The sequence below is a fragment of the Oncorhynchus mykiss genome, chromosome 6 (genome assembly GCF_057628025.1).
Source record: "Oncorhynchus mykiss isolate SJ-2025 chromosome 6, ASM5762802v1, whole genome shotgun sequence".
NCBI classification, from domain to species: domain Eukaryota; kingdom Metazoa; phylum Chordata; class Actinopteri; order Salmoniformes; family Salmonidae; genus Oncorhynchus; species Oncorhynchus mykiss.
Window position 1 is genome coordinate 79,975,380 of NC_143027.1, and position 24,363 is coordinate 79,999,742.

The 24,363-nt window shown below is 44.2% G+C and overlaps 2 protein-coding genes across 20 annotated transcripts in view; both read left to right on the plus strand.

The window, feature by feature from the left end:
• The first annotated feature begins 1,718 nt into the window (after positions 1–1,718).
• Positions 1,719–14,949, plus strand: LOC110506137 (COP9 signalosome complex subunit 2). 4 transcript variants are annotated; one of them, XM_090238983.1, is made up of 13 exons: positions 1,719–1,877; positions 2,401–2,514; positions 2,595–2,672; positions 2,830–2,955; positions 3,829–3,927; positions 6,797–6,874; positions 7,266–7,440; positions 7,775–7,953; positions 8,190–8,242; positions 10,021–10,118; positions 11,256–11,338; positions 11,635–11,693; positions 14,333–14,949. In XM_090238983.1, exons 1-13 carry the CDS (start codon positions 1,734–1,736, stop codon positions 14,475–14,477), a joined length of 1,431 nt encoding a protein of 476 aa, XP_090095109.1. In that variant the 5' UTR covers positions 1,719–1,733; the 3' UTR covers positions 14,478–14,949. The 4 variants fall into 4 exon arrangements, with proteins under 4 accessions (XP_090095109.1, XP_090095112.1, XP_090095111.1 ...); XM_090238986.1 differs by having other exon boundaries at positions 1,738–1,871; positions 3,838–3,927; XM_090238985.1 differs by having other exon boundaries at positions 1,744–1,877; positions 3,838–3,927.
• Positions 14,950–16,971: 2,022 nt separating this feature from the next.
• Positions 16,972–24,363, plus strand: part of LOC110506794 (selenocysteine insertion sequence-binding protein 2-like) — a 38,423-nt gene continuing 31,031 nt past the window's right edge. For 7 of the 16 annotated variants that reach the window (XM_090238987.1, XM_090238988.1, XM_090238989.1 and 4 more), the window contains exon 1: positions 17,012–17,229. In XM_090238987.1, coding sequence (XP_090095113.1) covers positions 17,212–17,229 — 18 coding nt within the window. In that variant the 5' untranslated portion in view covers positions 17,012–17,211. Of the gene's footprint in view, positions 17,230–24,363 lie in introns of all 16 variants that reach the window. The other 9 variants (XM_090238997.1, XM_090238998.1, XM_090239007.1 and 6 more) reach the window with 7 other exon arrangements.

The window sequence follows — 24,363 nt, forward strand, 5'->3', positions numbered from 1 at the left end:
TAACAGAACATGGCCAAGATGTTCAAATGTTCATAAATGACCAGCATGGTCAAATAATAATAATCACAGTAGTTGTCGAGGGTGCAGCAAGTCAGCACCTCAGGAGTTAATGTCAGTTGGCTTTTCATAGCCGATCATTAAGAGTATCTCTACCACTCCTGCTGTCTCTAGAGAGTTGAAAACAGCAGGTCTGGGACAGGTAGCACATCCGGTGAACAGGTCAGGATTCCATAGCCGCAGGCAGAACAGTTGAAACTGGAGCAGCAGCACGGCCAGGTGGACTGGGGACAGCAAGGAGTCATCATGCCAGGTAGTCCTGAGGCATGGTCCTAAGGCTCAGGTCCTCCGAGAGAGAGAAAGAAAGAGAGAAAGAGAGAATTAGAGAGAGCATACTTAAATTCACACAGGACACCGGATAAGACAGGAGAAGTACTCCAGATATAACAAACTGACCCTAGCCCCCCGACACATAAACTACTGCAGCATAAATACTGGAGGCTGAGACAGGAGGGGTCAGGAGACACTGTGGCCCCATCCGATGATACCCCCGGACAGGGCCAAACAGGAAGGATATAACCCCACCCACTTTGCCGAAGCACAGCCCCCACACCACTAGAGGGATATCTTCAACCACCAACTTACCATCCTGAGACAAGGCCGAGTATAGCCCACAAAGATCTCCGCCACGGCACAACCCGAGGGGGGCGCCAACCCAGACAGGAAGATCACATCAGTGACTCAACCCACTCAAGTGACGCACCCCTCCTAGGGACGGCATGAAAGAGCACCAGTAAGCCAGTGACTCAGCCCCTGTCAATGTGTGTGTATGTACAGCACCAGTCAAAAGTTTGGACACATCTACTCATTCAAGGGTTTTTCTTTATTTTTACTATTTTCTACATTGTTGAATAATAGTGAAGACATCAAAACTATGAAATAACACATATGGAATCATGTAGTAACCAAAAAAGTGTTAAACAAACAAATCAAAATATATTTGATATTTTAGATTCTTCAAAGTAGCCACCCTTTTGGCATTCTCTCAACCAGCTTCATGAGGAATGCTTTTCCGTTCACCTACTCCGCGTCTCACAAAGACACGGCGGTTGGAACCAAAAATCGCACACTCCCCATCCACACACACACACACACACACACACACACACACACACACACACACACACACACACACACACACACACACACACACACACACACACACACACACACACACACACACACACACACACACACTACCATCTCTGCACTCTTCAGTTTTACAATAGGGACGAGTCCCTGATATATCCGGTAGACTTTTTAAACATTTTATTTCATCTTTATTTAACCAGGTAGTCCAGTACAAGTTCTCATCAACTGCGACCTGGCCAAGATAAAGCAAAGTAGTGTGACACAAACAACAACACAGTTACACATGGAATAAACAAATGTACAGTCAATAACACAATGGGAAAAACACTATATACAGTGTGTGTAAATGAGGTAAGATTAGGGAGGTAAGACTTCATAAATACATGATCCTCATGCTTGTCCCTTTGATTTGTGATGTAAGTTTTTTATGGCTATTTCTAGGATGATAAAGTAAGATTAAGATTAAGAGTTATCAGTGAGTCAAATTGAATTAATTGAAAAGACTAGAAATGTTACAGATCTATACTGTGATGTGACAGCGACAGCTTCCGGTAGAAAAGCGAACTACAATACCAGAAAGAATAATGCAGTACTATGCTGAAACCGGCGTAGTGTTTGGTGGCGCTGTAGAGCTGCGATGTGTTTGTTGTCTCCGAAGACCCGTCAAGATGTCTGACATGGAAGATGATTTCATGTGCGACGATGAAGAAGATTATGATCTGGTAAGCGTAAGTTTACATAATACGTTTCTATTTCCTTATTTATTGATGTTTAATCAGAGCTGTTTCCTTAGCTAGTATATTTTCATTAGCTAGGTCGGAGCAGGGGAGTTAGCTAGTTAGGTAGCTAAACTACCTAGATAGATAGCTAGTTCAGCTAACGTTAGCATAAAGGCGAGGATAGCTTGCAGAGTTGCTGCTAGTGCTAGCTAATCTCGGCTGCTTGGCATGGGGGAAACTGAGTTTGCTATAGTATACTGAGTTAGCTATACTAGTCAATTTATTATAGCATGTTATGTTACCATAGCTAGCCACAAACATACAACCGTTTAGCTAGCTAGGTGTAGATAACTACCCTGTGGCCGCGCATGCGCCGTTGCTGGTTAGAGAAAACAGCTAGCTACTTAGACTCATTAGTAAACAACTATGGCAAGCCGTTAGCACAATCATAACATCTCTGTCACGTTATCAATCTTTGTTGTATTAACTCATAGCCAGCTAACTTATGTCCTGAGTTTATGTCTCAACCCAGGAATATTCCGAGGACAGTAACTCAGAGCCAAATGTCGACTTGGAAAACCAGTACTACAACTCCAAAGCACTGAAGGAGGATGACCCCAAAGCAGCTCTCAACAGCTTTCAGAAGGTGGGTACTGGCTACTCACTCGCTCCACTCACTCACAGATTGATGAGTGTACGATGGTAATGTATACTCTCTATTGGCAGGTATTGGAGCTGGAGGGAGAGAAGGGAGAATGGGGGTTCAAAGCCCTAAAACAGATGATCAAAATCAACTTCAAGCTAGTAAGAAATGAAATGCTCTGTGGTGTTGTCTCAAAATGTCTACTCTCCGTCTCTGAGTCCGTATGATTAGTGCTTGTGAGTTTGTCTTTATGACATACTGTCATTCCCACTGCAACTTCAATGCCCTGTCTCCTGTCGAACTGTGTGTGTCCTGCAGACCAACTTCCCAGAGATGATGTCTCGGTACAAGCAGCTGTTGACGTACATCAGGAGCGCTGTGACCAGAAACTACTCAGAGAAGTCCATCAACTCCATCCTAGACTACATCTCCACCTCCAAACAGGTATAGACGCAATACCTGGAACTAGAACAAAGGGTTTTTGGCCTCAAAGCTCAGATCTTTATTTTGGCTCAAATCTCAAGTGATGTGAACTGTTTGTTATCCCATTTAAAAAAACAACTTTTTATCAATATCAATTTCTTACAACTTTTGTCTTATATGGCCAATAAAGTTACTGACTCTGGGTCAGTCCTATTGGTATGAATGAAGTGGTGGCAGTGGTTCCATGTTCTACATGACTGAGGTGTTAATGTAGGCTGAGGTTCATGTTCTAGATGACTGAGACGTTAATGTAGGCTGAGGTTCATGTTCTGGGTGACTGAGGTGTTAATGTAGGCTGAGGTTCATGTTCTGGATGACTGAGGTGTTAATGTAGGCTGAGGTTCATGTTCTAGATGACTGAGGTGTTAATGTAGGCTGAGGTTCATGTTCCAGGTGACTGAGATGTTAATGTAGGCTGAGGTTCATGTTCTAGATGACTGAGGTGTTAATGTAGGCTGAGGTTCATGTACTGGATGACTGAGGTGTTAATGTAGGCTGAGGTTCATGTTCCAGGTGACTGAGGTGTTAATATAGGCTGAGGTTCATGTTCTAGATGACTGAGGTGTTAATGTAGGCTGAGGTTCATGTTCTAGATGACTGAGGTGTTAATGTAGGCTGAGGTTCATGTTCCAGGTGACTGAGGTGTTAATGTAGGCTGAGGTTCATGTTCTAGATGACTGAGGTGTTAATGTAGGCTGAGGTTCATGTTCTAGATGACTGAGGTGTTAATGTAGGCTGAGGTTCATGTTCCAGGGGACTGAGGTGTTAATGTAGGCTGAGGTTCATGTTCCAGGTGACTGAGGTGTTAATGTGGGCTGTGGTTGGTTGTTTTATGTGTCACAGATGGACCTGCTGCAGGAGTTTTATGAAACGACGCTGGACGCTCTGAAGGATGCCAAGAACGACAGACTCTGGTTCAAAACTAACACAAAGGTAGGGTGTGTCAAAATAATATCAGCTTTTTCCTAGTGTGCACTCAGTCACTACTTCCCACAAAAATCAAAAAGCAGTGGATTGGTGGTGGCAGGGACTAGTAATTTCCTCTCAAATCAGTAAAGTGAAGTGAACAAGTGAGAATTGGGACATAATGTTTCTGTTTATTTCTATGGGTAGGACAATATCTGATCTGGCAGTTTGTCAGGCCTCTGTGTTTGGGAGTTTCTACCTCTGCAAAGCCCTAGACTGGTAGCGAGATCTGTTTGTGTTAAATTGTTTGCCAAACATCACCCTAACATCCTTATTTAGTGATAGTTATAGCACAAACATAGAAGTTGTTGTTGTCTCTCAGCCTGTTTTAACTGTCGTCCTCGTGTTGTCTCTCAGCCTGTTTTAACTGTCGTCCTCGTGTTGTCTCTCAGCCTGTTTTAACTAAAGTCCTCTTGTTGTCTCTCAGCCTGTTTTAACTGTCGTCCTCGTGTTGTTTCTCAGCCTGTTTTAACTAAAGTCCTCTTGTTGTCTCTCAGCCTGTTTTAACTAAAGTCCTCGTGTTGTCTCTCAGCCTGTTTTAACTAAAGTCCTCTTGTTGTCTCTCAGCCTGTTTTAACTAAAGTCCTCGTGTTGTCTCTCAGCCTGTTTTAACTAAAGTCCTCTTGTTGTCTCTCAGCCTGTTTTAACTGTCGTCCTCGTGGTGTCTCTCAGCCTGTTTTAACTGTCGTCCTCTTGTTGTCTCTCAGCCTGTTTTAACTAAAGTCCTCGTGTTGTCTCTCAGCCTGTTTTAACTAAAGTCCTCTTGTTGTCTCTCAGCCTGTTTTAACTGTCGTCCTCGTGTTGTCTCTCAGCCTGTTTTAACTAAAGTCCTCGTGTTGTCTCTCAGCCTGTTTTAACTAAAGTCCTCTTGTTGTCTCTCAGCCTGTTTTAACTAAAGTCCTCTTGTTGTCTCTCAGCCTGTTTTAACTGTCGTCCTCGTGTTGTCTCTCAGCCTGTTTTAACTGTCGTCCTCGTGTTGTCTCTCAGCCTGTTTTAACTGTAGTCCTCGTGTTGTCTCTCAGCCTGTTTTAACTAAAGTCCTCGTGTTGTCTCTCAGCCTGTTTTAACTAAAGTCCTCTTGTTGTCTCTCAGCCTGTTTTAACTAAAGTCCTCGTGTTGTCTCTCAGCCTGTTTTAACTAAAGTCCTCTTGTTGTCTCTCAGCCTGTTTTAACTAAAGTCCTCGTGTTGTCTCTCAGCCTGTTTTAACTAAAGTCCTCTTGTTGTCTCTCAGCCTGTTTTAACTAAAGTCCTCGTGTTGTCTCTCAGCCTGTTTTAACTAAAGTCCTCTTGTTGTCTCTCAGCCTGTTTTAACTAAAGTCCTCGTGGTGTCTCTCAGCCTGTTTTAACTGTCGTCCTCTTGTTGTCTCTCAGCCTGTTTTAACTAAAGTCCTCGTGTTGTCTCTCAGCCTGTTTTAACTAAAGTCCTCTTGTTGTCTCTCAGCCTGTTTTAACTAAAGTCCTCTTGTTGTCTCTCAGCCTGTTTTAACTGTCGTCCTCGTGTTGTCTCTCAGCCTGTTTTAACTGTCGTCCTCGTGTTGTCTCTCAGCCTGTTTTAACTGTAGTCCTCGTGGTGTCTCTCAGCCTGTTTTAACTAAAGTCCTCTTGTTGTCTCTCAGCCTGTTTTAACTAAAGTCCTCGTGTTGTCTCTCAGCCTGTTTTAACTAAAGTCCTCTGGTTGTCTCTCAGCCTGTTTTAACTGTAGTCCTCGTGGTGTCTCTCAGCCTGTTTTAACTGTAGTCCTCGTGTTGTCTCTCAGCCTGTTTTAACTGCCGTCCTCTTGTCTCTCAGCCTGTTTTAACTGTCGTCCTCGTGTTGTCTCTCAGCCTGTTTTAACTGTCGTCCTCGTGTTGTCTCTCAGCCTGTTTTAACTAAAGTCCTCGTGTTGTCTCTCAGCCTGTTTTAACTAAAGTCCTATTGTTGTCTCTCAGCCTGTTTTAACTAAAGTCCTCGTGTTGTCTCTCAGCCTGTTTTAACTGTCGTCCTCGTGTTGTCTCTCAGCCTGTTTTAACTAAAGTCCTGTTGTTGTCTCTCAGCCTGTTTTAACTGTCGTCCTCGTGTTGTCTCTCAGCCTGTTTTAACTAAAGTCCTCTTGTTGTCTCTCAGCCTGTTTTAACTAAAGTCCTCGTGTTGTCTCTCAGCCTGTTTTAACTAAAGTCCTCTGGTTGTCTCTCAGCCTGTTTTAACTGTAGTCCTCGTGGTGTCTCTCAGCCTGTTTTAACTGTAGTCCTCGTGTTGTCTCTCAGCCTGTTTTAACTGCCGTCCTCTTGTCTCTCAGCCTGTTTTAACTGTCGTCCTCGTGTTGTCTCTCAGCCTGTTTTAACTGTCGTCCTCGTGTTGTCTCTCAGCCTGTTTTAACTAAAGTCCTCGTGTTGTCTCTCAGCCTGTTTTAACTAAAGTCCTATTGTTGTCTCTCAGCCTGTTTTAACTAAAGTCCTCGTGTTGTCTCTCAGCCTGTTTTAACTGTCGTCCTCGTGTTGTCTCTCAGCCTGTTTTAACTAAAGTCCTGTTGTTGTCTCTCAGCCTGTTTTAACTGTCGTCCTCGTGTTGTCTCTCAGCCTGTTTTAACTGTCGTCCTCTGGTTGTCTCTCAGCCTGTTTTAACTAAAGTCCTGTTGTTGTCTCTCAGCCTGTTTTAACTGTCGTCCTCGTGTTGTCTCTCAGCCTGTTTTAACTGTCATCCTCTGGTTGTCTCTCAGCCTGTTTTAACTGTCGTCCTCGTGTTGTCTCTCAGCCTGTTTTAACTGTCGTCCTCGTGTTGTCTCTCAGCCTGTTTTAACTAAAGTCCTATTGTTGTCTCTCAGCCTGTTTTAACTGTCGTCCTCTGGTTGTCTCTCAGCTGGGCAAGCTGTACCTGGAGAGAGAGGAATTTGGGAAGTTACAGAAGATCCTCAGACAGCTGCACCAGTCCTGTCAGGTACAGTAAGACAGGTGGTAGTCTGAGACAACGCTTAGTCTGATGGGGTTTACACAGCCATCTGAGTAGCTAAGTTCCCAATATGGCTGCTAGCAGTATTTTTGTTGTTGTTGTATACTGGTATGATCTGTTATGTTGTATATCTATGTGCACTGGAGACAGATGATGTTGCAGATATATGGTCTGTTATGTGTATATCTGATCTATTATGTAGTATATCTGTATCTATGTGCACTGCAGACAGACAATGTTGAAGATCTGTGGTCTGTTATGTGCATATCTGATCTGTTAAGTTCTATATCTATGTGCAGTGCAGACAAAGGATATTGGGGATCTATGGTCTTTTATGTGTGTGTGATCTGTAATGGTGTATATCTATGTCTCTCTCTAGACAGATGACGGGGAGGACGACCTAAAGAAAGGCACCCAGCTCCTGGAGATCTATGCTCTGGAGATCCAGATGTACACAGCCCAGAAGAACAACAAGAAGCTGAAGGCCCTGTATGAACAGTCCCTGCACATCAAGTCTGCTATCCCTCACCCACTCATTATGGGAGTCATCAGGGGTGTGTTACCACCGTAGACAGATGAAACCCTGAAGGCAGCATAGCTGTCAACATTATTATATTTTACATGTATTGCATTGGAGCCACACACACAGCGGTTTACATTGAATAAATACATTGACCATAGAAAAAGAATCCCCCTTAGAACTATTATTCTATGGTTACGCCTTGTAAACTGACGTGTAGGAAAACTCGGGGAGGTTTGCCACTATCGTGGATAAAATCGATAATATTGTATAAGATGGTAAAAATATGTGTGTGTGTGTGTGTCAGTCACTGCGTGTGTTTATGTGATGTAATAACAGGCCTGTTCCTGTTTTGTCTCCTTCCCCAGAGTGTGGGGGTAAGATGCACCTGAGAGAGGGGGAGTTTGAGAAGGCCCACACAGACTTCTTTGAGGCGTTTAAGAACTACGATGAGTCAGGCAGCCCCAGGAGAACCACCTGTCTGAAGTACCTGGTGCTGGCCAACATGCTCATGAAGTCTGGAATCAACCCTTTCGACTCACAGGAGGTACAACACTCATTCAATTCAGTTTAGTTAAGTCCAGTTAAATGAAATGTTATTTATCCCCTAAGAGCAATTACTAACATGATCATTATGGAACCATACATGTGGTGGAGGCATCCCATACCTTTATATTGTTGGAGGCAACATTGCATTAATCAAATTCAAATCACCTGCAGCAAACACTGCTTGATAAAGTGTTGTATTACAGTGGCTGTTCTTATTGTGTTTTTCTGTGACAGGCCAAACCCTATAAAAACGACCCAGAGATCTTGGCCATGACAAATCTAGTAAGGTAAGAACACGTGTGTGCTTCTAGTCATCCATGGCGGTGTTGCTGATATTTTAGGGTAGAAAGCCAAGGCATCAGTTAAACAATAACGTCACTATTTACAACCTATTTCCACTTGTTTGTGCTGAGTTGTCAGTTGACCCAAACTGTTATTGTTTTACATCACATATAAGTGGTTGATGGAGGTGCAACATAGTGAAGATACCCTTTAACCACGGGTTCAGCTGTGGCGTCTCTTCAACCTAATTTATGATCAGTCTGGGATCCACGACACAGAGGGTCTGCTCTGTGATTTTGATGCAATTGCAGAAGGAAATGGAACCGCTCCTAGGCTGTGGCTCTGACACCTCTCTCTCAAAATGTAAAACAAGGCTGAGGCCTCCGTGAGCTCGTGTTTGTTTCCCAGACGATGACTGGTTGACAGGTGTAGTTGGGGAGGGGTTTCTGGTATGTCTGCTCTGAACAGTGTGAGAAGCATGAATGCCCTACCGTTCACGGGCTCCACATTCGTTAACACAGCGGATGCTGGATTGAATGGCATCGACCATAAAAAGCCCATTTGAAAGCCATTTGCTCTTTAGCTCTGGTCTCCTCCCTTAACACCATGGGACCACGCAGCCATCATACCGCTCAGGAAGGAGACGCCTTTTGTCTCCTAGAGATGAACGTACTTTGGTGCGAAAAGTATAAATCAATCCCAGAACAACAGCAAAGGACCTTGTGAAGATGCTGGAGGAAACGGGTACAAAAGTATCTATTTCCACAGTAAAACGAGTCCTATATCGACATAACCTGAAAGGCCGCTCTGCAAGGAAGAAGCCACTGCTCCAAAACCGTCATAAAAAAGCCAGACAACGGTTTGCAACTGCACATTGGGACAAAGATCATACTTTTTGGAGAAATGTCCTCTAGTCTGATGAAACAAAAATATAACTGTTTGGCCAAAATGACCATCACTATGTTTGGAGGAAAAAGGAGGAGGCTTGCAAGGCGAAGAACACCATCCCAACCGTGAAGCACAGGGGTGGCAGCATCATGTTGTGGGAGTGCTTTGCTGCAGGAAGACTGGTGCACTTCACAAAATAGATGGCATAATGAGGAAGGACAATTGTGTGGATATATTGAAGCAACAGCTCGAGACATCAGTCAAGAAGTTAAAGCTTGGTCACAAATGGGTCTTCCATAAGGACAATGACCCCAAGCATACTTCCAAAGTTGTGGCAAAATGGCTTAAGGACAACAAAGTCAAGGTATTGGAGTGGCCATCACAAAGCCCTGACCTCAATCCCATTGAAGATTTGTGGACAGAACTGAAAAAGCGTGTGTGAGCAAGGATGCCTACAAACCTGACTCAGTTACACCAGCTCTGTCAGGAGGAATGGGCCAAAATTCACCCAACTTATTGTGGGAAGCTTGTGGAAGTCTACCCAAAACGTTTGACCTTAGTTAAACAATTTAAAGGCAATGCTACCAAATACTAATTGAGTGTACGTAAACTTCTGACCCACTGGGAATGCGATGAAAGAAATAAAAGCTGAAATAAATCACTCTCTACTATTATTCTGACATTTCACATTCTTAAAATAAAGTGGTGATCCTAACTGACCTAAAACAGGTAATTATTGCTAGGATTAAATGTCAGGAATTGTGAAAGTAAGAATAAATGTATTTGGCTAAGGTGTATGTAAACTTCTGACTTCAACTGTCTGTCATTATTTTATGGACTGTAATGTCATTATTCTAACCCAGTGACTGTTCTACTGTTGTGTGTCTACTCTCAGCTCCTATCAGAATAATGACATCACAGAGTTTGAGAAGATACTGAAGACCAACCATAGTAGTATCATGGATGACCCCTTCATCAGAGAACACATAGAGGGTGAGTGGTGTTTGTGTGCCTGTGTGTATATGTGTGGGCTTTCTCACATTTGTTGATGAACGAAACATGGAAGTATTGCATTGAAGACGAGGTTTCAACAAACTTGAGACAAACTGTACCAGTATCTGCATATTGAGATGATGTGCCCTGGTGGACGGGGTGAGAGTGGACGGGGTGAGTGTGCCCTGGTGGACGGGGTGAGGGTGGACGGGGTGAGTGTGGCCTGGTGGACGGGGTGAGTGTGACCTGGTGGACGGGGTGAGGGTGCCCTGGTGGACGGGGGTGAGGGCGCCCTGGTGGACGGGGGTGAGGGCGCCCTGGTGGACGGGGGTGAGGGCGCCCTGGTGGACGGGGTGAGAGTGGACGGGGTGAGAGTGCCCTGGTGGACGGGGGTGAATGTGCCCTGGTGGACTGGATGAGTGTGCCCTGGTGGACGGGGTGAGGGTGGACGGGGTGAGTGTGCCCTGGTGGACTGGGTGAGTGTGCCCTGGTGGACGGGGTGAGGGTGGACGGGGTGAGTGTGGCCTGGTGGACGGGGTGAGAGTGCCCTGGTGGACGGGGGTGAGTGTGGACTGGGTGAGTGTGCCCTGGTGGACGGGTTGAGAGTGGACGGGGTGAGTGTGCCCTGGTGGACTGGGTGAGTGTGGCCTGGTGGACGGGGTGAGTGTGGCCTGGTGGACGGGGTGAGGGTGCCCTGGTGGACGGGGTGAGGGTGCCCTGGTGGACGGGGTGAGAGTGGACGGTGTGAGTGTGGACGGGGTGAGGGTGCCCTGGTGGACGGGGTGAGGGTGGACGGGGTGAGGGTGCCCTGGTGGACGGGTTGCCCTGGTGGACGGGGTGCCCTGGTGGACGGGGTGAGGGCGCCCTGGTGGACGGGGTGAGAGTGCCCTGGTGGACGGGGGTGAGTGTGTCCTGGTGGACGGGGGTGAGTGTGCCCTGGTGGACGGGGGTGAGGGTGGACGGGGGTGTGTGTGCCCTGGTGGACGGGGGTGTGTGTGTGACCTGGTGGACGGGGGTGTGTGTGTGACCTGGTGGACGGGGGTGTGTGTGACCTGGTGGACGGGGGTGTGTGTGCCCTGGTGGATTGGGTGTGGACTGAAGAGAGACTGATCAGTGCTGTTTTGTCTTATTTTCCAGAGCTGCTGCGGAACATCAGGACCCAGGTCCTTATCGCGCTCATCAAGCCTTACACTAGAATACACATCCCATTCATCTCTAAGGTAAGTCTGAGGACAGCACTGGCATCTGGACTAACTAGCCTGGTCCCAGATCTGTTTGTGTGCTTTTTTGCCAATTCCTATGGTCATTGGCATGATGATTTTTACAATAAGAGTTGGTAGGACAGCACAAACAGATCTGAGACCAGGCTAGAGTTAATCATTGACTTCACTGTGTGTATTGATAATGTATCTGATAATGAACTTTGCTGAGTAGATCATGTATTTATTAGGTCACTGATGTTGCTGTTTGGATTGATCAAAGTGTAACGCCCTGTGTTCTGTCTCCTCTGTCTCAGGAGCTGAACATAGATGTTTGTGACGTGGAGAGTTTGTTGGTGCAGTGCATATTGGACAAGTAAGTTTGTCCTAGACATGCATCTGATCTGTGGCCCAAACTACCATTTAGGAGAGTAGAATCCACTGTTAGCAAAAGTGTTTTGCATCAAACAGACATTCATGCCATGGAAGACTTGTATGTTTTCTCTAGACTCTTCCGTATTTCTATGAGAGGCTTCAGTCAGTGTAGATGAAGGGGAGGAGACGGGTTAAAGAAGGATTTTAAAGCCTTGAGACATGGATCGCTGATGGGTTTCCTGTGTGTATCAGGATGGTCCACCACCCAAAGGACATCTAGCCTACTTGACACAACTGTGGGAAGGAAACATTGGATTCAACATGGGCCAGCATCCCCTTTCGACACCTTGTAGAGTCCAGTCCCTGATGAATTGAGGCTGTTCTGAGGGCCAAAGGGTGCAACTCTATATTAGGAAGGTGTTCCTAATGTTTTGTATGCTCGAGGGCTTACCCCATTTAGTCGATTGTTTGGTCAATAGGCTGTTGGTCAACCAAGATTTTTTTCAGTCGAGCAGTGGCAAATACATTCTAAAAAATGATGGCACACGAAACACCTGTCTGATTCAAGCCTGTCTGAGTGGACTAATCCATTGCAGGCCGCGGGATAGTACACCAGTATCACCAGCAGTACATTTTACATAAATGACCAACATTTCTTATCTACATTGTTTGGTTACTGTCATTTATTTTAATGCGTTCACAATATTATTATTCCAGTCGTACCGTTGTCATTGTAGGAGTGGACACATTGTTAGCCGAGTGTGTGCCAATTTGGGGATCGGATAGTATTTCTGATTGTCTTAACTCCCCATCACTGTGGAGCTTCTCAAATACATGTTTTCTTCGCCTTCAACAGCAAGTAAACAAAGTCTGTTTTTACATCCATTGAGAATGAAAATAGTTCCTCAACGTAGCCTATTTAAAAAATATTTCCAGCTCTTTCGATAACCACTCGGCATGAAAGAGGGAAAAAATGTAATACCCTGATCGGGTGGAAACGTCATAAAGGCCCACCTGATTACTTCTGATGTGATTTATAGGATATTTATTTTTATCAGGATTTTTTTCTACCTGCGGGTATTTGTTGGCATTATGTAGGCTATTTTTACCTATTGGCAATAGAAGTTATTTTTTCATTAGGTAGAATTCTTATTGACCACATGACATTGATTTTGAGATATGAAGACTTTATTATAAATTAAATGAAACTGTTTTACAAAAATGTGCATATGAAAATCATAACTGGCACGTAGATCAGTAGAAATGGTACAATAACTTGCCAATCCAAGTAGAAAAGGGTGATGACCATTGGTGTAGCCTATTACCGGCTACTTCAGGAGCCTAACGGCAGAAGCTGCAAAGGCCAGCAGCAGCGGGAAGAGGAGGGTCTGGTTGGGAACAGGTTTTTGTCTTTCTGGTTAGGCTATATTGATCTCTGGCTCCCTCTTTGGTCATTTGTGTCTTTATTTTTAATTGCAGTGCTTAAAGCATCAGACATGCTCAGTAGTCAACATATAGTTGACTTTATTCAAACAATAGGGTGTGTCTATATATGTAAAAATAAACATACACAAACTATTTTTTGTTGTTGGGACAGCCCTAGTATACTCAGTGTATAGTGTACCTGGCTGACAGAGGCATCACAAGACGAAGCAAAGCATGTTTCTTGTGCATGAGTGTTAAGACATGTTTCGTGTACGGGGATCATTTGAATTCCTCATTTCTCAGTTCCTCATAGTTTCCACCCTGCACCTTGAGGAATGCAGGAGGCCAGCATGGGTTTCTGTCTCTCTCCCTCTCTCTCCGTCTCTGTTTGTGGTGTTATTCTTCCCTGTTTAATTTATTGCAGATCTGTCATTTATTACTGGTTTCATTATTTAGTTTAGAAGTAGTGTACGTGCACACATTCAGTAACTTGCAGGCTACAAAAAGTAAACTGATGAAAGATACCTGTAAACTGTTGATTGCTCCCGCAGTTTTATTGTGCAACGTTTTGACCCAAAGGTCCTTGTCAGCCGGATGAAGATCTTTTGATCAAAACGTTGGGCAAATAAAACGTTGGGAGAAATCAACAGTTTACAGGGGTCTTATCTAGCATGTCTTTATTATTTCCCATGCTACTGTAGCAGACTGCTGCGTATTGTTTACTACCCTCAGCCTGATCAGATCTACAGCCAGTCAACTGGAACAGATTGACATTTGACACTGCATTCCCACTGTTGTCACAGAGCTCAACAGAATATGTACTGTATGTAGTGAAATGTGGAGGTGGTGGAATGTGTTCATCAGACAGCTTAGTGTAGATGTGATAATTGGTTGAGAGAGAGTACACACAGTGGTTCAGATGCTTGACAGAAACCAAACAGTGAAAGAAGTTCAACAATGACTCCAACTAATGCTATCCACAGTGATTTGTAATTTAAACCATAATCAAATGCAAATATTGATGTTGTTGATCCCATTTTTATATAAAACTGCATTGTTTTATACAATATTGTTTGATCCATTTCTAAATGTTTTCCTGACCAAGATGGAAAGAATGTTTAGTCATGTTGCTAGGATGCCAATGTCCATTCTTGTGTTGTATTTATTGAACCATTGTTCTCTGATCTCTCTTGTGCTGTGGTTTCCTCCCTGTAGCACCATCCAAGGCCGTATCGACCAGGTCAACCAGCTGTTGGAGCTAGACTACCAGAAGAGAGGAGGGGCGCGCTACACTGCCTTAGACAAATGGACTAAACAACTCAACTCTCTCAACCAAGCCATCGTCAGCAAACTCACATGATTCTGACTGACATGTGACAATGGACAGCACTGAAAGATAGGAAGGAGAATCTCAATCAACTGTTCCAATGTGTCAGAATAGAAACCAAACGATCCAGTGTGGATGGGCTGAGCGGAGAGGAGCACCACAGCAGCACAGAGATGTTTTGTGATCTGACGCTGCGTTTCCCAGAGAAGGAGAGATACTGCTTTCTAGAAGACATCAGCGCTCTCTAAGGGACATCTCGGTTTACGTCAAGCCCTTCGTGTTTGTTTTTCACAAGACTTTAGTAGAATGATTTAAGAAATATCACTGTCAACACCTTTTTAAAAGTGCTGTATTTTTTTCGGTGGGCAGTTTGAGTACAATAACACAATGGTTTATTTGTGCCTGTTGACTGGCAGCTGGTGTTGGGAAACCTTTTTCACAACATGTAGCTGCAGCATTGAATGCACGTTGGCTGTTGTGAATAAAACAAACTAATGTTCTCCAACTGTGTTTACTGTATATGACATTTCAATGTAGGTCTAGATACCGTCTACTTTTCAGCTCTCATGCTCTCATTGGTTCCATACTATATTATTTGAAAAAATCAATATTATTTGGTAGTTGCAACAGACTCCTGTTCTTAGTGTTAGTCAATTGTTTGTGTGCAGAAACTTATGAATAGATAGATTCACTCCCATCACTGAAAATGTATCTATGTCATCAATCACATTGCATACAGAACAGTAGCAAAGCAGAAATCTGTTAGAATTATAATCCAAAGGTTGATTCGGTGTTGTAGGCTAGACATACAGTTGAAGTCGGAAGTTTACATACACTTTGGTTGTAGCCATTAAAACTCGTTTTTCAACCACTCCACACATTTCTTGTTAACAAACTATAGTTTTGGCAAGTCGGTCAGGACATCTACTTTGTGCATGACACAAGTCAATGTTCTAACAATTGTTTACAGACTAATTATTTCACTTATAATTCACTGTATCACAATTCCAGTAAGTCAGAAGTTTACATACATTAAGTTGACTGTGCCTTTAAACAGCTTGGAGAATTCCAGAAAATTATGTCATGGCTTTCGAAGCTTCTGATAGGCTAATTTACATCATTTGAGTCAATTGGAGGTGTACCTGTGGATGTATTTCAAGGCCTGCCTTCAAACTCAGTGTCTCTTTGCTTGACATCATGGGAAAATCAAAAGAAATCAGCCAAGAAAAATAATTGTTGACCTCAAGTCTGGTTCATCCTTGGGAGCAATTTCCAAACGCCTGAAAGTACCACGTTCAACTGTACAAACAATAGTACGCAAGAATAAACACCAAGGGACCACGTAGCTGTCATACCGCTCAGGAAGAAGATGCGTTTTGTCTCCTAAAGATGAATGTACTGTGGTGCGAAACGTGTAAATCAATCCCAGAACAACAGCAAAGGACCTTGTGAAGATGCTGGAGGAAACAGGTCAAAACTATCTATATCCACAGTAAAACGAGTCTTATATCGACATAACCTGAAAGGCCACTCAGCAAGGAAGAAGCCACTGCTCCAAAACCGTCATATAAAAGCCAGACTACGGTAGGCAACTGCACACGGGGACAAAGATCATACTTTTTGGAGAAATGTCCTCTAGTCTGATGAAACAAAAATAGAACTGTTTGCCCATAATGACCATCAACTATGTTTGGAGGAAAAAGGAGGAGGCTTGCAAGCTGAAGAACACCATCCCAACCGTGAAGAACGGGGGTGGCAGCATCATGTTGTGGGAGTGCTTTGCTGCAGGAAGGACTGGTGCACTTCACAAAATAGATGGCATTATGAGGGAGGAAAATTATGTGGATAAATTGAAGAAACATCAAGACATCAGTCAAAGTTAAAGCTTGGTCGCAAATGGGTCTTCCAAATGGACAATGACCCCAAGCATACTTCCAAAGTTGTGGCAAAATGGCTTAAGGACAACAAAGTCAAGGTATTGGAGTGGCCATCACATAGCTCTGACCTCAATCCCATTGAAGATTTGTGGGCAGAACTGAAAAAGTGTGTATGAGCAAGGAGGCCTACAAACCTGACTCAGTTACACCAGCTCTGTCAGGAGGATTGGGCAAAAATTCACCCCACTTATTGTGGGAAGCTTGTGGAAGGCTACCCAAAACATTTGACCCAAGTTAAACAATTTAAAGGCAATGCTACCAAATACTAATTGAGTGTATGTAAACTTCTGACCCACTGGGAGTGTGATGAAAGAAATACAAGCTGAAATAAATCACTCTACTATTATGCTGACATTTCACATTCTTAAAATAAAGTGGCAATCCTAACTGACCTAAAACCGGTCATTTTACTAGGATTAAATGTCAGGAATTGTGAAAAACTGAGTTTAAATGTATTTAGCTAAGGTGTATGTAAACTTCCGACTGCAGCTGCTTTACTCAACAAAAAATATATACTTTTTGCACAGTAGGCCTATTTATCCTGGTCCATCAAATCTTATCAGTGACAGACGCCGAAGGCAAAGACGAACATTGTTTGAGACTGTGGGCTTTCCGTCCCAGATGACCATCTCTTCTGCCATTCCATTCCTACGTTGACACATTCAGAGCTAGCTGAGCTAGCTAGGCAGCAACAGTTCAACTAGGCAGAGGTAAAACAGGGTGTGTTTCACACAAATGGCTCAACATTTACAATGAAGACAATTAAATCACCTATATCTTGACGACCACTGCGTGCTCAATGACGGTCTGCCGCGGTCTCAGCGATTGACATGGACTCTTGTGATAAGGTAAAGACGGATTTTCTCTGCGAAGTAATGACGGAACCGATTATGTCTGGTAACAGGGCACAACTAGCTTTAGTTAGCTAATGGGAATATGAAGCTAGCTAGCTAGGCCCAAAACATATCTGCAGGTAACAATGTCCCTTTAATGTTTTAGAAGTGTCCGTGAGTTTATCCGATGTTTGATTATTGTCAATGATTTGTCATCTAACTAGATCGCTACGCGTAATAGGCATGCGTGTAAGTAAAGACAATTGAACTGGCTAACTAGCCAGTTAGCTAAGCAGCTTTTATACGCTTGTCATTTTGGATGGCCAATATCTCATCTGTTCTCCCTGATATGCTGATCTATGTACTAGATATGTTTTAATTGAGGCTAACTATATTGAGAATCTAACTAAACTAGTTACAGTACCTATACTGTCACAATGTGTTGACATGAACTGACTTAGCTATCTGGTGAACTTTGATGTTTGACACACCGTTAAATAACTAGCTAGATAGTTATTATAATACGGACCAGGGTAAGTTAACTGGCTAGGTAGTGAGTGACCAGTTACCCGAAACCTCCAGTCTGCAGTGAGTGTGTGGTAGATTGTTGACAACTAACTAGCCAGCTGATTCGCTCTGGAGGAATGTCCGGTTCTTTTGCATTTGAATCACATTCCATTGAGTGACTCCTGCTGCGCATAGAGTAACTTAACTATGATGCAAGTTAGCTACTCTATGTGGTCTGACTTACTGTAAGTGCCCATTTAAAATGGCATATTTTTCACTAGGCTTAATTCCATGACAGTATATGGCACCATAGTTTAGGCCACAGAAGGCTGCCATCTAGTATACTGCAGGGTAGTGTTTTCAGCTGGCTATTTCTTGAACTGAGTTGTTGGTTAAGGGCTTGACAGTAAGCATTTCACAGTAAGGTCGACACCTGTTGTAATCGGCGCGTGTGACAAATAAAATGTGATTTGATTTGGATGAAGTCCTCCTGTGTCACCATCAGATGCCACATAGGCTGAGTTTTGGTCCACAGTGATGTGAGGACGGTGCATCCAAGATGGTTTCATGCTTGTGACTTTAATATATTTTTCAAAATGTAGTGTACATGCACACACTCCAGCTCGCTCATCCACCCACCACTCTGTATTGCTCCCTCTCTTGCCCCCTCCCATTCAACAACAGTGAAAGAACAATACAACTTCTCTCTTTCCAGCTGAGAATGTTAGAAGACAATGAATCAGAGACAAAAGCTTGAATGGACAAAGGGTTTGATGGTTGATGGCCCAGTAGTCCCACCCAGTTTTACCAGGCCAGTGCTGCCCTGGCTTTTTCACCACACATCTGGAGCTGAGCTCCACTTATAGGAGCAATTAGGGTTAAGTCAAATCAAATCAAATGTATTTATATAGCCCTTTGTACATCAGCTGATATCTCAAAGTGCTGTACAGAAACCCAGCCTAAAACCCCAAACAGCAAGCAATGCAGGTGTAGAAGCACGGTGGCTAGGAAAAACTCCTTAGAAAGCCTGGTTCCTCTCTAGGTTTCTTCCTAGGTTTTGGCCTATGTGGGGTGGCCAGTCCTCTTCTGGCTGTGCCGGGTGGAGATTATAACAGAACATGGCCAAGATGTTCAAATGTTCATAAATGACCAGCATGGTCCAATAATAATAAGGCAAAACAGTTGAAACTGGAGCAGCAGCACGGCCAGGTGGACTGGGGACAGCAAGGAGTCATCATGTCAGGTAGTCCTGAGGCATGGTTCTAGGGCTCAGGTCCTCCGAGAGAGAGAAAGAGAGAATTAGGAGAGCACACTTAAATTCACACAGGACACCGAATAGGACAGGAGAAGTACTCCAGATATAACAAACTGACCCTAGCCCCCCGACACATAAACTACTGCAGCATAAATACTGGAGGATGAGACAGTGCCTTGCTCTAGGGCACATCTACAGATTTTTCACCTAGTCGGCTCGGGATTCAAACCAGCGAACTTTCAGGGTGACTGACCTTACCCTCTAACCGCTAGGCTACCTGCTAATGCATCTTCCATAATCGCTGCTATTCTCTCTCTTCCTCGCTCTAACACGCATACACACACACACGCCAACCTGCAGCCTTTTCCACAATCGCTGCTATTCTCACTCACATCCCAGGCGCTAATCAATCAATCACATACAACTCAGTCTGAACAAACAACCTACACCTTCACACCAGCGGAATGGAGAATGGCACCCAGAGTTAAAGGGCCTTCCTGGCTGAGTCTTCCCCCAGCCAGGGCACACATATTGGGAGGTTTGGAGTCTCTTTTCCCTGGTGGACTAGGGCTGGAGTCCTATAGCAACTGACTCTGTTGTAGCTAGTTGTGTAATTGGCTTATCCTGGTTGGGCCACCGTCCTCACTCCTCACCTGATCCTGTCTCCCCTGTCACCTATAGCCAGGCCTACCTCCTGTAACATCACCTATAGCCAGGCCTACCTCCTGTAACGTCACCTATAGCCAGGCCTACCTCCTGTAACGTCACCCATAGCCAGGCCTACCTCCTGTAACGTCACCTATAGCCAGGCCTACCTCCTGTAACGTCACCTATAGCTAGCCAGGCCTACTTCCTGTAACATCCCTCGTAGAAAGTAACCAACCCCCTCACCCCGCCCCTCACCTAAAGTTAAAATTTACCAACCTCTCCTCTATCAGCATCCTTGTCATCTAAAGTAACACAACCAACCCCTCTGTTTTGTGTAACTAACTTCACCTAATTATCTAAAGTAACCAGCTCTCTTTAGAGTAGTCCTAACCATCAACCCTCATATGGAAACAAAGCATGGTTCATTTAAAATGTCATATTTTTCACTAGGCTTAATTCCATGACAGTATATGGCACCACAGTTTAGGCCACAGAAGGCTGCCATCTAGTATACTGCAGGGTATTGTTTTCAGCTGGCTACGTCACCCCTAGCGCTCTGTGTTGACCAGTCAGGACCCCTGGATCTATCAGATGTCAGCCCACACTGCCCACGGACAGTACAGTAGCACTGGGAAACAATGGCGGTGTGTGTGGTGTGTGTTCACTGCTGTACTGATGCTGAATTCATACATTCCGACCCTGTCTGGGAGAATGGAGTGTCTTTGTGTCGTGAACTCGTGTCAACTCTCCCTCTTCCTTTCCTCCTCTCAGAATGAAAGGGGGGAATGAGGTTGATCTATCCTCTGACCGCAGCTGCCCGCCCCAGTGATAGGTCTGGACTCCATCTCAAATGGCACCCTATTGGGCTCTGGTCAAAAATAGTGCTCTATGAAGGGAATAGGGTGCCATTTGGGACTCAAGCAGCAAGTCCCGATGTGTCAGCTGGGTAGGAAGGCCTGTGATTCAGTCAACATGATGTCAATGGTCAGTTTTGATAAGAGGTGAACCTAGATAAACAGTCCAATGGTCATGACTTAGTAGTCAGACCCAGTTCAGTGTTTCCATATCAGTGTTGAAAGTCCCCTGAAGCAGCATTCATCAGGACTACAAACAAACATGAATTCAATTGATAGCAAAATGTGATTTGGTCAGAGCAACAGAGCAGGGTGGGGGGATGAGGAGAGGGAACAGTGGGGAGGGGTTGTAGAGATGGTCTGTGTTTCTTCAGTTTCACCCAGAACCCACCCAGGCCCACCCATCCAGACAGACAGACAGACAGACAGACAGACAAGTAAAAGCTCATTGAGAGTGCTTTGACTACATTCCTTTAAGACACTGAGCTGTTGACCTGTTGTAAATATTTCCCAGCTTAGACCCAGGCTGTCACCCTGTTGCTGTCCCATCTAGTGGCCTACAGTATCTTTCCACTCTTCCAATCCACTGATGATACCAATACTAGAGCAGTAGGCTGCATCTCATCTGACCTATCCAAACCCTGGAGGACATTGTTTCAAACAATGGATAATTGTCATCCTTTGTATTTTATTTTCAGAGAGGCCTCTGTTGATTTGACATGGTACTGTGGTTTGTGATGTGTCGGCTAGCTGTACAGGTATGTTTGACACATACTTTGTGACACACATTTTATGATGGATATTTTATGACTAGAGGTCGACCGATTAATTAGGGCCGATTTCAAGTTTTCATAATCGTAAATCTGTATTTTTGGGCCGGTTTAAATTTTTTTATATATATATTATTTTTATTATTATACATTTTTTAATTTACACCTTTTATTTAATATTTTTAACTTGGCAAGTTAGTTAAGAACACATTCTTATTTTCAATGACGGCCTAGGAACGGTGGGTTAACTGCCTCGTTCAGGGGCAGAAAGACAGACTTTCACCTTGTCATCTCGGCGGATCCAATCTTGCAACCTTACAGTTAACTAGTCCAACGCAATAACGACCTGCCTCTCTCTCGTTGCACTCCACAAGGAGACTGCCTGTTACGCGAATGCAGTAAGACAAGGTAAGTTGCTAGCTAGCATTAAACTTATCTTATAAAAAACAATCAATCATAATCACTAGTTAACTACACATGGTTGATATTACTAGATATTATCTAGCATGTCCTGCGTTGCATATAATCTGACTGAGCATACAAGTATCTAAGTATCTGACTGAGCGGTGGTAGGCAGAAGCAGGCGCGTAAACATTCATTCAGATAGCACTCTCGTGCGTTTTGCCAGCAGCTCTTCGTTGTGCGTCAAGCATTGCGCTGTTTATGACTTCAAACATATCAACTCCCGAGATGAGGCTGGTGTAACAGAAGTGAAATGGCTGGCTAGTTAGCGCGCGCTAATAGCGTTTCAAACTTCACTCGCTCTGAGCCTTGGGGTGGTTGTTTCCCTTGCTCCGCATGGGTAACGCTGCTTCGATGTGGTGGCTGTTGTCGTTGTGTTGCTGGTTCGAGCCCAGGGAGGAGCGAGGAGAGGGACGGAAGCTATACTGTTACACTGGCAATACTAATGTGACTATAAGAACATCCAATAGTCAACGGTTAATTAAATACTAATGGTATAGAGGGAAATAGTCGTATAATTCCTAAAATAACTACAACCTAAAACTTCTTACCTGGGAATATTGAAGACTCATGTTAAAAGGAACCACCAGCTTTCATATGTTCTCATGTTCTGAGCAAGGAACTGAAACGTTAGCTTTCTTACATAGAGCATATTGCACTTTTACTTTCTTCTCCAACACTTTGTTTTTGCATTATTTAAACCAAATTGAACATGTTTCATTATTTACTTGAGGCTAAATTTATTTTATTGATGTATTACATTAAGTTAAAATAAGTGTTCATTCAGTATTATTATTATTACAAATACATTTAAAAAATAAAATAAAATCGGCCGATTAATCGGTATCGGCCTTTTTGGTTCTCCAATAATTAGTATAGGCGTTGACAAATCATAATCGGTCGACCTCTATTTATGACCTGTATTATTTTGACATTTCATCACAGCCTTCCTCCCCTCCACAACCACGCACACCATACACACACACACACATACATACCACACCCACACACATACCACACCCACACACACCACACCCACACACACACCACACCCACACACACACACACATACATACCACACACACACATACATACCACACGCACACATACATACCACACGCACACATACATACCACACGCACACATGCATACCACACGCACACATACATACCACACGCACACATACATACCACACGCACACATACATACCACACGCACACATACATACCACACGCACACATACATACCACACGCACACATACATACCACACGCACACATGCATACCACACGCACACATGCATACCACACGCACACATACATACCACACGCACACATACATACCACACGCACACATACATACCACACGCACACATACATACCACACGCACACATACATACCACACGCACACATACATACCACACGCACACATACATACCACACGCACACATACATACCACACGCACACATACATACCACACGCACACATACATACCACACACACACATACATACCACACACACACGCATACATACCACACACACGCATACCACAAACCACCACCTCCTCTGTCCCTGTGGCATGATGGCAATAGAGGTAGGCCCCCAGAATGAAATAGAACAATTGAATTAAAGGATCTTTATGGGTAGGCTGTGTCCTAGTTGACATTGTCTTTAGAGACCTTATGTAACACATAGTTAGCTACTAGCGTAATCTCTCTGGGAAGAATGAGCAGCTAAATATAGCTGGCCCATAAAGTCCTCCTGAAGATGCTGGGTGACTGAGTCATTACCACCCCAGCTCTGCTGGTTGCTCTCTAGTGGCTCTGAGGTGAAGTTTCCCCTAGGTACAGATCTAGGATCAGCTTCCCCTCCCCCAATCCTAACCTAAACCAATAGTGGGGGAAATGCAAAACTAACTCAAGATCAGCATCTAAGGGGCACCTTCAGGGCCAGACTTGGACCAGGCAGGGCCATAGGAAAGGAATGTCTCAGGACAGAATGCTGATGGTAGGAGTGCTACCTAGTGTTTAATGTTAGTGGTAGCGGGTAGGGAGAGGGGCAAAAAATGTTTACCAATGAAGCATAACAGTTCCAAGGCACTCCCTAAAAATGCTGTGTTGTGTTGGCCTAACTTAATAGGAAGGGTTGGGCTGAAAGCACAGGTATTGGACTGTGTGTTCTAAGGCCCTCAGTCAGTCATGTTCTCAGAGTACAAGGAAACAGTACTCTGTTCTCCACACCACTCTGATCTGATCAGTGTCAGACCAACCAGGAAGTGTTTCTATTGCACCAGGTTACATGTTGCTGTGTCTGTCTGCTACACTCACACGTCCCCTGATCACACTGCTCTAAGGTCAACACTTTGTTATGCTTTCATCGTCTGTGACCGACTTGGCACCCTATTCCCTATAGAAGTAAGTAGCCTTGTCCACATTAAAACAGCCCATATCGCCTGCTTCGTTAGGCAGCTTGATGTACTGTAGGTAGCCAGGTAGCCTAGTGGTTAGAGTGGCTAACCAGCAGGTAGTCTAGTGGCTTATGGTTACTAGTTCAGCCAGTAACCGAAAGGTTGCTAGATCAAATCCCCGAGCTGACAAGGTAAAAATCTGTCGTTCTGCCTCTGAACAAGGCAGTTAATCCACTGTTCCTAGG